Source organism: Chiloscyllium plagiosum, chromosome 38 (genome assembly GCF_004010195.1).
Source record: "Chiloscyllium plagiosum isolate BGI_BamShark_2017 chromosome 38, ASM401019v2, whole genome shotgun sequence".
Classification (NCBI taxonomy): Eukaryota; Metazoa; Chordata; class Chondrichthyes; order Orectolobiformes; family Hemiscylliidae; genus Chiloscyllium; species Chiloscyllium plagiosum.
Window position 1 is genome coordinate 14,506,698 of NC_057747.1, and position 14,681 is coordinate 14,521,378.

The 14,681-nt window shown below is 39.2% G+C and overlaps 1 protein-coding gene across 3 annotated transcripts in view; it reads left to right on the top strand.

The window, feature by feature from the left end:
• Positions 1-14,681, top strand: part of chuk (component of inhibitor of nuclear factor kappa B kinase complex) — a 104,617-nt gene that overhangs the window by 22,001 nt on the left and 67,935 nt on the right. For 2 of the 3 annotated variants that reach the window (XM_043678907.1, XM_043678908.1), the window contains exon 2: positions 11,910-12,027. In XM_043678907.1, the coding sequence (XP_043534842.1) occupies positions 11,923-12,027 (105 nt within the window). In that variant the 5' untranslated portion in view covers positions 11,910-11,922. Of the gene's footprint in view, positions 1-11,909; positions 12,028-12,881; positions 12,983-14,681 lie in introns of those variants that run through there. The other variant, XM_043678909.1, reaches the window with a different exon arrangement.

Sequence of the window (14,681 nt, forward strand, 5' to 3'; positions counted from 1 at the left end):
GTAAGTTCATGGAATGCCCTGGCAGTAGCAGTGGTGGACTCTCCCTCTTTATGGGCATTTAAGCGGGCATTGGATAGGTATATGGAGGATAGTGGGTTAGTATAGGTTAGGTGGGCTTGGATCGGCGCAACATAGAGGGCCAAAGGACCTGTACTGCGCTGTATTCTTCTATGTTCTATGTTCTAAATATGAATTGTTGCTATTCAACTGCTGCAGGAAAAGTTATTCAAGCTAAATCTGAAGCTTTTAAAGTAGGTATTAAAGGACACGATGGTTTGTTTGCATTTAACCATGTATTGCAAATTACATACTTTTGAATTTTTCGATTTTTTTGCACATTTATTTTTATTACTGACGAGAGAAAATATGGAGGAACAGGTTTACAAAAACATGTAGAAACATAGGTAATAGGAGTATGTTGTGTGTCCAATCACATCTTTTTGACATATCAGAATGATTATGGCTGATCCTCTATATCATTGCTGCATTCCTATTCTCTCTTCATGCCATTTTTAATCTCTAGATATCTACCTTAAACATATTCAGCGACTTGACATCCATAGCCTTCTGTGGTAGAGAATTCCACTGGTTCAGTGCCCTTGAATGAAAAAAAATTCTCTTCATCTCAGTCTGGGTAAACCTTTGCTGTACAGGAAAGTATATCTTTTCTTGAATAAGAAGTAATGGTACTCACAAAATTATCTCACGCAGACCTTTACAGCAGCAGTAAGACTTCTTTGCTCCTATGTTCAAACACTGTTGTAACAAAGGCCAACATAGTATTTGCCTTCTTGACTTGTTGCTGCAACTGCATGCTTGCTTTCAGGGACTGGTTTACAAGGCCATCCAGATCCTTTTGTATGTCAACATTACCCAATCTGTCATCAATTAGGCAATACTCTTGCATTATGTTTTTCATACTGAAGTGGACAACTTTACGCTTATCCACATTGTACTGCATCTGGCCATGAATTTGCTTCCTTGCTCAACTTGGTTTGAGTCAACTTGAAGACACTAAACAGCCTTCTCACTAGTCAGACTCCTACTTAGGTTTGTGTCACCAGAGCAGATTTGCAAATATTACACTTGATTCCCTGATCTAAATCATCGATTCATTTGTTGTCAGTATCTGGGTCTTAGCACTGATCTTGTGCTGCCCCAATTGTCGCCACTTTCCATTCTGAAAATTATCTATTTACAGAAGAACCTCAATTATATGAAGGACACTGGCAGGGAGTATTTCGTTCGGTTAATTGACTTCTGGATAACCTAGTTTAGCCTAGCATTAGGATCTTGCCAGATAATCCGATATTCGGATAATCGAATGCCAAATAATCGAGGTTCCTCTGTATTCTTACTGTTTCTTGTTTGCTAATTCTCCATCTATGCTAGTTTATTACTCCAGTGTCATGTGCTTTGATTTTGCACACTGACTTCTTCTATGGGACTTTATCAAAAGCTTTCTGAAAATCCAACCACACTGCATCCACTGATCTCCCAAATTTATTCTATTAATTCTGGCTTTGGAAAGCTCCAGTGGGTTTGCCAAACATTTTCCTTTTATAAATCTGCATTGACTTTGTGTATCCAATTGATATTTAACGTGTCTGTTATAAGATTAAAAAATAGGAACAAGAATAGGCCGTCAAGCCTTCTCCACCATTAAATAGGATCGTGGCTGATCCAACATTCCTCTCATCCACTTTTCTACATTTGCTTGTAATTCTTGATTTCCCCTACTGATCAAGAATCTATTTATCTCAGCCTTAAATATGCACAAGGACACTTTAAACAGTGTTTTTTGTTGGTTGCTTTGCATGGAAAGAAAATGGTAATGATATTTTCCTTCTTAGTCACTAGAAAGGAGTATGTGGTTCGGTCTTTGCAGTGCATACTGTGGATTTTAAATATTGCAACTAGCTGTATCAATGGAGAAGATGATTACAGTCTCTTAATAGGAGCACAAATTGTATAAGCTTACTCTCTCCTAGTGGTGTATTGCAGCTGAAAACTTTCGGTGGCTCAGTGGTTAGCACTGCTGTCTCACAGCGCCTGGTTTGATTCCATCCTCGGGTGACCGACTATCTGTGTGGAGTTTATACATTATCCCAATGTCTGCGTGGGTTTCCTCTGGATGCTCTGGTTTCCTCCCATAGACCAAAGATGTGCAGATTAGATTAATTGGCCATGCTAAATTGCCACAGTGTTCAGGGATGTTAGGTTCATGAGTCAGAGGAAAACTTAGAGTAATAGGGTAGGGGGAATGGGTCTGGATTGGTCATTGTTTGGAGGGTTGGTGTGGATTTGTTGGACCCAAGGGCCTGTTTCCACACTCTAAGGATGCTATGAAATGTGTTGACCATTTTGACAAACTGATTCAAATTTTTCTTTAAATCTGTAACAAAAATGTTTTGATAAATGTCAATGCAAAAATGTACAGTTTCTGGATTAATATCCATGCTGCATGGAGGGAGACTTGAGCACTTGCACATAATTTTTAAATATGAAATAAATCAGTTTTTTTTGTATCAGTAGCAGAATGTTACTATTTAAGAGATAAATGATTTTATAATTTTTGTACCAAAGGAACAATCTGATCATTTTTCAGATGAAAGGACTTCAATCTCTGCAGCATGGAAAAATTGATACATTGCTTGTGAAGTGGCATCCATTGCTGATCATTGGTTATTTCATATCCTGATGGTGCTTGTGGTGTATTTCCTTTTGAAAATGATATGTTATGTTGAGATGAGATTGTGCGTACTTGACACATTTAATTTGGATTTCAACTTTGGAATGAGCTTTCATGAATGAAAATTGATGTCAGTCTGTTAGAATATCAAATCAATCACAATGTTTTCTGAGTCCTATTAGTGAGAAATGAAGAACAATATTGTAAGAGCTGAAAATGCTTTCCAAATTTTAGTCTGTGACTCATGGAATTTGCAGAAGACAAAAGCCTGATCTTGCGAAAATTATCCTTTTTAGTAATGTTCTACATAGTGTCTCATAATGCATATCTGAGTCATAGTCATACAGCATGGAAACAGACCCTTCGGTCCAACCAGTACACGCCAACCATGTTCCCAAACTAAACTCGTCCCACCTGCCTGCGTTTGGCCCATATCCTGTTCATGAACTTAGCCAAAAGTTTTTTGAACATTCTAATGGTACATTTATAGATTCATATAGCACAGACAAGGCCCTTCGAGTCTGCACGAGTAGAACTACTACTAAAAGTGCACAAATCCTAATTTCCTGCACTTGGCTCATATCTTTGAATGTTATAATATTTGAAGTACTCAGCCAAATATTTCTCAAGGGTTGTAAGGTTTCCAGCCTCCACTACTTTTCCAGGCAATGCATTCCAGATTCCCATTACCAGCTGAGTGAAAACATTCTTTCCCAAATCCACTCTGAATCTCCTGCTCCTTAACCTAAAACTGTGCTCACTTGTGATTGACTCCTCAATCAAGGGGAACAGCTGCTCTATGTTCACCTTGTCCATACCCCTCATAATCTTATAACTAATCATGCCCTCCTTCAGTCTTCTCTGCTGTCAAGGAAACAATTGAAGCCTATCTAGTCTTTCCTTGTAGCTCAATTTCTCCATTCCAGGCAACATCCTAGTTAAACTCCTCTGGCTTCCCATGGGATCATGTTCAAAAAATGACTGAAATCGGTGAGTGGTGAAAATTTCTCTTTATTCAGCAACTGCAGTAGCACAGTTTGAGGCGGTGATGGAATCCCCAAATACAGTTCTTACAGTAACCTGTTTGTACATCATTTTGGGGTTACATAATTTTAACATTATTTTATCAATTGTATACAAAGGTATGTAAGCAGGAGATTGTTTGAACATTTAGAGTCATAGGGTCCTGCAACACGGAGATGGGCCCTTTGGCCCAAACTGGACCATGTTAACCCAAAATGTCCATCATGCTCACCTCATTTCTCCGCTAAACCTTTGCGATCCATGTATTTGTCCAGATGTCTTTTAAATGTTGTTAATGTACCTGCCTCAACCATTTTTGCTGGCAGCTCATTCCATATATGTACCGCCCTCTGTGTTTCAAAAAAAAACATTGCCCCTCAGGTTTCCTTTTATTCTTTCCCCTCTTATGTTAAACTTATGCCCTCTTGTCCTCGATTCCCCAACCCTGGGATCAAGACTGAGTGCATTCACCCTATCCACCCCATCCATAATCATATACACTTCTGTAAGATCCCCCCTCGTTCCCTGTACTCTAAAGAGAAAAGCCCTAGCTTGTCCAATCTCTCCCTATAACTCAGACCATTGAGTCCTGGCACCCTTGGAAATTTCTTATGCACTCTCTCCAGTTTAATAACATCCTTCCTATAACAAGAGTAAAGGATATTAAACTGATTACAACTGGATCGTGAGTTTTGTTTACAATTTGCTGGTGTGAGTTTCATCCATTTATGCAGTTTCATGGAGGCGCTGCTTTGATGGTAAGTTTTTAGCGGTCCTGTTAATTGGTATTCAACAAGTGCATACGAAACTGTCTGATGTTCTGCAGTCTATTCAGGTCCTGAGAGGTGGTTGGTAAGGCCTGATTAATATTATAATGTTTTTAAAGTTTTGGTTGAGTCATGGAAACACTGAGGGGATATTGTACCTGAATAGTTTAGTAGTCTTTGATATCTATTCAGAGGTAGCTTTCGACGTAAATAGGTTGGACAAGGATCGAAGGTGTGATGCATTAATAATGGATTTTGAAGGAATGTTTTAATTTAGCAATAATAAAATGTACTGCAGAAGCCTGAGTTGTATCAATTAAAGAAAACTCATTATTGTAAGGAGTTATGAATGAAATGGGAACACTGTCTTTGTAAATATAGGACACTTGTGAGCAGGTTAGTGAAGAGTAATGAATGAATGAGAACATGGTATTAGTAAATATGAAGCGCTTGTGAGGGGAAATCTAAAGCACTTGTGAATGGATTAGTAAAGTGACCATAAAACAAAAATTTCACACCCCTCAAGTGCTATCCATCCTTCCTGTGGTGAGCTGATCAGAACTACATATAGTACTTCAGTTGTGGCCTGACCAACACTCTGTACAACTTCAACATTACCTCCTTGCTCTTAAACTCAGTGACACTATGAATGAAAGCAAGTGTCCCACATGCCACCTTGACTGTCCTATTTGTATGCTCTGCTGATGTGAGGTATCTTTGAATAAATCCACCAAGATTCCTCTGTTCCTGTTAAGCTAACCAGCGTGTTGCCATCCATTGGATCTTGTAAAGTACGTCACCTTTCACTGAAAAGGGTTAAGCACCTTCTGTCAGTGATCTGCCCATTTACATCTTCCTGTAACCGACAACCATTATCTTCGCTGTTAACCACTCCACTCCAATCTTGGTATCATCTGAAAATTTACTTAATGTTTCCACCCCCCATTTTCATCTGAATCATTTATGTATTTAACAAATATTAAGGGTTCCAGTCCTGATCCATGCAATAAACTGCTGGACACCAGCCTCCAGTCATTCAAACAGCTTTCTACCACTACCCTTTGCCAGTTTCAGATCCATCTCTCCAAGTTTCCCTTGATTCGATGTACTTGAACCTTCTTTATCCTCTTCCTTGTCAAAGGCTTTGTTAAAATCCATTTTAACTGCATAAATTGAACTTCCCTCATCCACACACATGATCACATTTTTTCAAAAAATATTTTGAGCAAATTTGTTCGGCGTGTCCTCCCTCTGACAAAGCTATGCTGACTATCCCGAATTTAAGTGGGAATTAGTTGCTCCTTCAGAATTTTTAAGTAGTTTCCTGACCACTGACTTGAGATTTGCCAGTCTATAATTTCCTGGTTCATCTCTACCACCCCTCATAAAAAGTGGAACCGTATTAATTGTCCTCCAGTCATTGAATCATACAGCACAGAAACAGATACTTGGGTCCAACTCAAGTTTCCCAACTAAACTAGTGCCACTTGCCTGCATTTGGCTCTTATGCCTAAAGCCTCCTCTGGCACCCTGTTCTTCTGTGACCAGAGAAGAATTAAAAAATTTTTGTGTCAGAGCCTCTGCAATTTCTTGTCTCGTCTCCCACAGCAGTCTGGGATGCAGTTCATCCGGGGAAGGAGACTTATCTGTTGAAAAGCATGAAAGACCCTACAAAACCCTCACCATTTCCGATGTCAAACTGTGTAAATTCCGAACAATCCTTTTTCCTGAATTCTGCATCTATGTTCTCCTTTTCCAGAGTGAAAATGAACGAGAAGTATTTATTCAATACCCTTCCAATATCCTATGGCTTCACAGATCGATTGCCCTCTTCGTTCCTACTCTTTCTCTGGTTAACCTCTTCCCTTACTGTATTTATAAATTAGCTTATGATTCTCCCTAATCCTGTTCACAAGTCCTTTCTCATGCTCCGATTTTCATGTATCTGCATCCAATACTACTTTGACATTTCATTCGAGACGAGCCCCTCTCCATGTTTTTTTTTAAAATTGCCACTCATGTCCTTTTTTAAGTCTTTGTCCAGTCAGCTTAAAACATGTTATTTAGCTTTGAACTTGCCCACTTTAGAGAAAAGACCCTTGTTATTCACCTTATTTATGCCTCTCCTGCTTTTACAAAAAGGTCATTGTTCTGAGAATATGAATAGGGTGTAAGCAGGCAAGGAAAGAGGTAAGTTTTGAGTTTTGTGAAACAAGAGGTTTAGCTGAGCATGACTGAGATCAGATTAGAACTTGCAGTTAACAATGGGGTGCTGGAGGCAAGGGTAATGGGTTAACAAGGTGGAAAAGCATTGATTATCTCGAGTCATTTAACAAGATGAGGTAGCATTCAGTATGTAACATCAGTTAGCAAGGTGAAAAGTATTCATCATGTGAATCCCAGTTAACAAGGTTAAGAACATTGTGTAATAGCAGATGGCTTAATCTTTAGTGTTAATGCTTGCTCATTGTAATGGTCACACAATTAATATATATGTTGCCTTATCTGGATATTCCTCCCTGTAAAATGACTTAATAATTCATTGAGAAACTGCTGTTCCAGAGAAGACAGTGAACTCAGGTCTCTATGCACGTGGGCGATCGTTCTCTCTCCCGCCAAGGCCGAAATAAAGATGAAGGAGGTAAAACTACACCGTGTCTCTGAGTGTTTTGTTTCTACTGAGGAGGGGAACAGGACAACACTTCAACCTCCTTTGCTCAGTGGAAAATGTTCACTCTTTCCAGTTGATATCTTAAACCTCCATTCATGCAATATCTGATATATCTTTTCTAAGCCCTTTCGAGTTGAATAATATCCTTCCTCTAACAGGACAACCAGAACTGTGCACAGTACTCTTGAAGAGGTCTCATCAACATCCTGTATAACCTCAACATGACATACCCACTCCTGTACTCAGAAGTTTGAGCAATGAAGGCAGGCATGCTAAATGCCTGCTTAATCATCCTGCCTATAAATGACAAAGAATTCTGTACCTGAACCCCAAGGTTTCTCTTCTACAATATTACCCATGGCCCTCCCATTAATTGTACAAGTCCTGTTCTTGTTTGTATTACCAAAATTTAACACCTCACATTTATCCAAATTAAACTCAAACTGCCACTCCTAAGCCCATTGACCCAGCTGACCAAGATATCTTTACTCTAATAGTTTGAGAAAGGATAGACTGAGTTAAGTTCGTGCTTTTGTATTCTTGTTTTTATCTGGTCTCTCTTCATCTTTCCACTCCTTCAGATTCAATTGCAATCATTGCAACCTCTAATTAATGTTGCCCTCCAAGCTCTCTTGGAAATATAAGAATATAGGGAGGAGTGGAAAGGTGAGGAGAGATCAGATAGAAACAAGAATGCAAAAGCATGAACTTAACTCAGTGTATTCTTTCTCAACCTATTAGAGTCAAGTAAAGAGATCTTGGTCAACTGGATCAATGGGCTGAGAAGTGGCAGTTGGAGTTTAATTTGGATAAATGTGAAGTATTAAATTTTGGTAATACAAACAAGGGCAGGGCTTAGACAATTAATGGCAGGAATTAGTGCCTGAAATGGAGGTGAACATTTTACCTCTCCCTTCTGATTTCCTGAAATCTTCACAGTAGCTAAATGAGATAAGAAATATGAATGGAAGTGTTTCCTACAAATGGCTGAAGTGTGTCTTTCAGTAGAAATCTTTGAAAAGGCTCCTTTTCTTTCACAATCAATAACATTGAGATTCTACTCAAAATTGTAAGCTTCGAGTCATTTGATATTTTTGAAAAATAATGGCAATTATTGTTTGAGTTACAGTTGAACTGGAGTTGTTTCTGTGATGCAGGACTGATCTATTTTCTTGGTGGTATGAAATTACAGAATTCTTATTCTGAGTCAGTGTTTTTTTAAAAAAAAAATCAATGCAACTATTGAGTCTTATATTTTTATCAGACGTTATGTGATTTAGTATGCTTACATGTCATTTACACCCCTTTTCTCACTGTTGGAATAAATGAGGCTGTCCGTCAGTATAGCTGCTCGATCTGTCAAATCTTGGTACTGATATTGAATTTCACTTTTGTGTGGAGAAGTGAATTAGTAAATCTTGTTTTCTGACAATTGTGACAGTAGCTTTTAAATTTGACAACTTGTGTTCATAACGTTACAACCACTTTGGATTTGTGTAATTATAATATTGTTATAGTTGTATTATCAAGCAGTTTTGAATGTGATTGGTAGAGATGGAATATAACATTTGAATCAGCTTGATAATCTAAAATTAAGATGTGCTGTCAGGAGACTGAAGTGGCAGGCTTACTCCCGCAACTCCCTTGTTGTTGATCTGTGATGTGTACAGATTGTTTATTGGCTATCCCTCTTCTGTACAATTACTAATTTGAGACCAGTATTTGTCATAGAGACAGCAAATGTTGGGATAGCATGATGAAACTTGCCAGCTTCAAAAGACGGACCTTGTAATCTCATCTATCTTAGTACATGGGTTTCGAGTAACATTACTGCTTAATGCATTTGATCTCATAGCTGTTGTTTCTCTCTATCATTGGTCCACATAGCTCCTATTTTTGAGACCTTGCAGTCAATTAGTTTATTTTCTTTTCTCGGTTTTAAAAAACGTGGATTTTAACAAAACAGCACAGGACTTGTCCTTTTTGCTTCAAGTCATTGAGTTAATGAATGGCTGAGGATGACCATTTCTAAAATCATGAGGTGCATGGATAGGGTGAATAGTCAAGTTCTTTTACCAAGGCTAGGGGAGACCAAAAGTAGAGGGCAAAGATCTAAAAGGAAGTGGCAACTTTTTCATGAAGAGGACGGTGCATGTATTGAAGGAGCTGCCAGAGGAAATAGTGGAGACTCATACAATAATAACATTTAAAAGGCATCTGGATGGGTATATGAATAGGAAGGGTTTGGAGGGATATGGATCAAATGCTGGCAAATGGGACTAGATTAATTTAGAATATCTCATCAGCATGGACAAATTGAATTGAAGGGTCCGTTTCCATGCTCCATATGTCCATGATGCTATGAATGATATATATGAACCATATTTGGAACCAAAAAGGATTCTCATTTTGTAAAAGTGGAATTTCTTTCATCAGTGTCGAAAACATCACTCCCATGCTGTAATGTAATCGGCAATGCAACCATTCTATTCCATTTCTGTTTTGTGTGTTGCCGCAATCCTAATATGGATTAGAAGCTGATGTTGCGCCCAGAGGCTTTATTATTATTCTTATGTTACTTATTGGTGTCTTTTCTTTCAGCAGACCCATACCAAAATGTTTTGTCCTCAGGACATCATGAGACACTTGCTGTGCTGTACAGTCGATTGCTCTGCCATATGTGGAAACTAATTTGCACTTCTAAACTGTCTCTAACTTCTCAATTGGAGTTGACTTGAGGTTATTAGCCGGGAAGCAATGTGGATCTACTTTTTCTTCAGGGTCATGTGATCTATATGTGAGCTTGAGCAAGGGCCTTAGTTGAACTAACGAAAACATGTGCAATAGGAAACAAAAGTTGTCAATTGGTTGAGTATGCATGATTTACACACTCTATGAATGTTATTACAATGAATAGTGATTCAGAAACATTGTGTGTACAAAATTTATCACTTGAACATTAAAGATGAAGATTCATTTATTGTCAAAATAACACTATTCCAGGGTGCAAGCAGAAAAATCATAATTTCAATAAAGGATTTGCAGTGCAATGTATTACTGGAGGATAAATTTAGATGTTCAGAAATCTGAACCTGAATCCAGTAGTTAGTACATTTATTTCATTGCTTTGTCTGAAACATATACACCAGTAGGAGCTGTTTCATTCCATGCATGATTAGAATGGCTGTATTCAAAGGCAAGTTATTTAATTTAAAATAAGTGTACCTGTAGTAGCAATGCTGAAAATGAATAATTAGACAGTATCCAATAGAAAATCCTGAGTATTGCAATAGAAAAGACATTTTGACGAAGCCTGCCTTTTTATACTCATCAGAACCACAAGCAACAGTACTAGTTGACATTTCATGCGAAATGAGAGTTGGTTGGCAAGTGGACTCTGGTAGAGGCCTTGCTGTGGTGAATGAACCCATTAATGCTGATTGACAGATAGCAGCGAGGCTTTATTAAAATTCAAACCAGGCAGGTGAGTTGGAACAGAGCATTGACCTGAGAAATGAAACAGCCAATGACTGTCAGCAATTTTGTTGAGTTTAAAGACACTTTGCATGTACATGTTCTTTTGGTCTGGAAAGAATAGAACCCTTTATACTAATAATAAGTAGCTTCCAATACATGTGACGATACAATACACATTACATCTGAGCCTGATTGGCAATCCTAAATTGATTGTCAGCATAATTCCTCCAGCAAATGCTGTCCAATTGCAAAAACACATCTAATATTGGACACTTGAGTTCTGCAAACTTGCGCTGATTTGGGTATGATCAGTACCTTTGCCTGTTGTGAACATGTGAAGGAACATGATGTTCGATTTGATCGTCAATGGTTGGGATGCATGGCCTTTGTACTTCAAATCGTATGAGCACTGAAATTCATTTATCACACTATTAATACGTGTTATTGGCAGATCATCTTATTGGCTGGATGGTACCATCCTTTAGTGTTTAATACCACCCGTATTGCTACAGTATAGCATGAACCAGTTAACTTCACCTACAACATAGCATGAGCTAGTTAACTTTACATATTGCTCAGAGGTTTAAGATATTGTGCCCTTCCAGTAAGTCATGAGTTAACATTTTAGGGCTGAACACTTGGTCACAATGCTTTTTCATTGCCATGTATTACTTGGGACTTCAAATACTGGTTCACCTTTGTGAATTTGATGAATTAGCACTATTGTATGTTGGTGAGATGAGTAATGTGTATGGGTGATTGTTTTGCTGACTATCATTTTTATTTTGTCCTTCATCATGATGCTAACTTCCTCATGGCTCATCACTTAAATTGACACAGCCATTCTTTTGTCTTTGACTCACATTGCCTTGATAAAGGAACCTTGATGTAAAGACATAGTTTAAATAAACTATATCTTATTCGTCTTTTCCAAATAAAATACTACAGATGCTGGAAATCGTAAATAAGAGAAAATGCACAAGAAACTCAGCAGGTCTGGAAGTATCTCTGGAGAGAGAGAGAGACACACACAATCAGAATTAACATTTCAGAACTGAATTCTTCTGCAGAAGAGTCACATTGGACTCAATATTGACTTTGCTTCTCTCTCCACAGGAACTGCCAGACCTGTTAAATTTCTCTGGTTTTCTCTATTTTTATTCCTTTCCTTTTCAAATATTAACTAATTGTCTGTACTTTCCAATATTTCAATCTGCAGTTAATTTTCTGTACATTCCTTACCTTTAATTTGGCATACTTTTGCAATTACTGTAAACAGGTCTTTTTCAAGAATGGAAAAACCACCTTTTAAACAGGTTCAGACATGTGGACCCTGGGATCTAAAGGAGCGCCTCGGAACTGGAGGATTTGGACATGTTTATATGTACGAACATAAGGTAAATACTACACATAGTGAGAAACATATTCTGAAATCTACCAAGCCTTTGTGAAAAGTGAATAAAGTGTTTTGTTTTTAAGCAAGTTAATGAAGGAGAGTCTTTCAAATTTGAAGCTTTACCTGCTTCTCTTTGCACAGATGCTGCCCTGACCTCCTGAGTTTGTCCAACATTTTTGTTTTATCTTGCTTGCTATTGTTATGGCTTATTATTCACCAACTTGACTAAGTTGAATAATCTCTGATTTTTGACTCCCACTTGATTGGGATAAAAATGAATAAAACAAGCCAACTAAGGTTACATTTCTTTGAACTTGCAAACTGTTCCAGGGAAGCTGAGGAATTTGATCTATTACACTGGATATGTGTGGGTAGCAGCTGATGTGTGAATCTTGTTGAGTCACACGCTGCGATTAAGTGGGTGGAAAGCTTACTTCCGGCTGCCATGGAATCATTCTGAATATTTATGAACAAAGTGACGAGTCGATCATTCCAGTTCTATGCGGAACAACAATGTTCTTGTGAGGATGATGTAATTGAATTATTTCCAGCTTTGGGGAGGCAAACTGGATTCTTAAAGATTTATTATGTTTACCCTAAGATTAAAAAAAATTAAACCATCATATTGTCTGACTTGCATTATTCTTATGTATACTCCACAAATATTTGTATTCTGTGGCAGCTATATGAAACTTAGGTTTGTTTCGGATAGACACTAAGAGCGACAGTTTGACAAATTGATTTTTTTTGTTAGTTTAAATGTTAAATTCCACTTGTACCTAATTAATTTGGTTGAGTGTATCAATGAAGTTAGGTTTATGTCTCCAATTTAGTTTTTGTCATGGAACCATCCAGGAATATAACGCACAATTTTATGGCGAAAAGGAGAAAACTGAACAAAGAAAATAATTTAAAACGAATGGAGAAGGGACATTAAGTCGTGCATATTAGTCAAGGTATCTGAGATTTGGTCAACAATACAACCAAAAATATTTTGCTAAGATTTCAAAAGAAGTGGAAGGGTGGTGTGAGCTTATGGAGGAATTTGAAGTGAAGTAGCAGATAAAGATTCTCTCAAAAATAGTTTAATAAAGTCAGTTGTGAAAAGAATACACGAAGACCAGAGCTAGAAGACTGAATGGTGTAGGAGGACTGGAGGAGGTTTAATATGAACTGGGGTAAGGTCATTAATGATTCTCATGTCAAGGTCAAGGATGTCAATTTTCATGCTTCTGGAAGGCAAGTAATCAGGAGTAATGATTGATTAGTGGGACAAAAAGCAGACTTTTGAATAAGTTAAAGTTCTGACAGGTCAGATGTGGAAGAAATTCTGTCCACAAGTTACAGTTGTGTGGATGAAAATCTCAATGGCAATTGGGCCAAGAAACGCTAGAAAAAGTATGAATAGTCTTTGTGCTGGGAATGATACGAAGTTTGACCTTAGATTCCTGAACTTATTACATCCCGAAAGGAATTCTAAATTCTGAACCCAGCTGTTTGCAAATCTTTTCTGGTTTTAATCTGCTGTGGACATTCTCAGTCGAGCTTGTCTCATCTTCAGACACAACTACGAGGCTTTTGGGGCGCAGTGGTAGTCTGGCGCACTGACCTCTACACCGCTGAAGCCAAACGCCAACTCGAGGACACCTCTTCCTACTGCCCACTCGACCATGACCCCACCCCCCATCACCAAACCATCATCTCCCAGACCATACAGAACCTCATCACCTCAGGAGATCTCCCACCCACAGCTTCCAACCTCATAGTCCAGGAACCCCGCACTGCCGGTTCTACCTGCTTCCCAAGAACCACAAGCCTGACCACCCTGGCCGACCCATTGTCTCAGCATGCTCCTGCACCACTGAACTCATCTCTACCTACCTCAACACTGTCCTATCTCCCCACTCCAGGAACTTCCCACATACGTTCGAGACACCACCCACGCCCCCCACCTCCTCCAAGACTTCCGTTTCCCCGGCCCCCAACACCTCATCTTCACCATGGATATCCAATCCCTCTACACCTCCATCCGCCATGACCAGGGCCTCCAAGCCCTCCGTTTTTCCCTCTCCAGACGTTCCCAACAGTACCCCTCCACCGACACTCTCATTCGTTCGCCCGACCTCGTCCTCACCCTTAACAATTTCTCCTTTGAATCCTCCCACTTCCTCCAGACCAAAGGGGTAGCCATGGGCACACATATGGGCCCCAGCTATGCCTGTCTCTTTGTTGGCTACGTAGAGCAGTTGATCTTCCGTAATTACACCGGCACCACTCCCCACCTCTTCCTCCGCTACATTGATGACTGCATTGGCGCCACCTCGTGCTCCCGCGAGGAGGTTGAGCAATTCATCAACTTCACCAACACATTCCACCCTGACCTTAAATTTACCTGGACCATCTCCGACACCTGGCTCCCCTTCCTGGACCTCTCCATCTCCATCAGTGACGACAGACTTGACACTGACATTTTCTACAAACCCACCGACCCACAGCTACCTGGATTACACCTCTTCCCACCCTACCTCTTGCAAAAATGCCATCCCGTATTCCCAATTCCTCCGCCTCATCTGCTCCCAGGAGGAGCAGTTCCACCACAGAACACACCAGATGGCCACCTTCTTTAGAGACCGCAATTTCCCTTCCCAAGTGGTT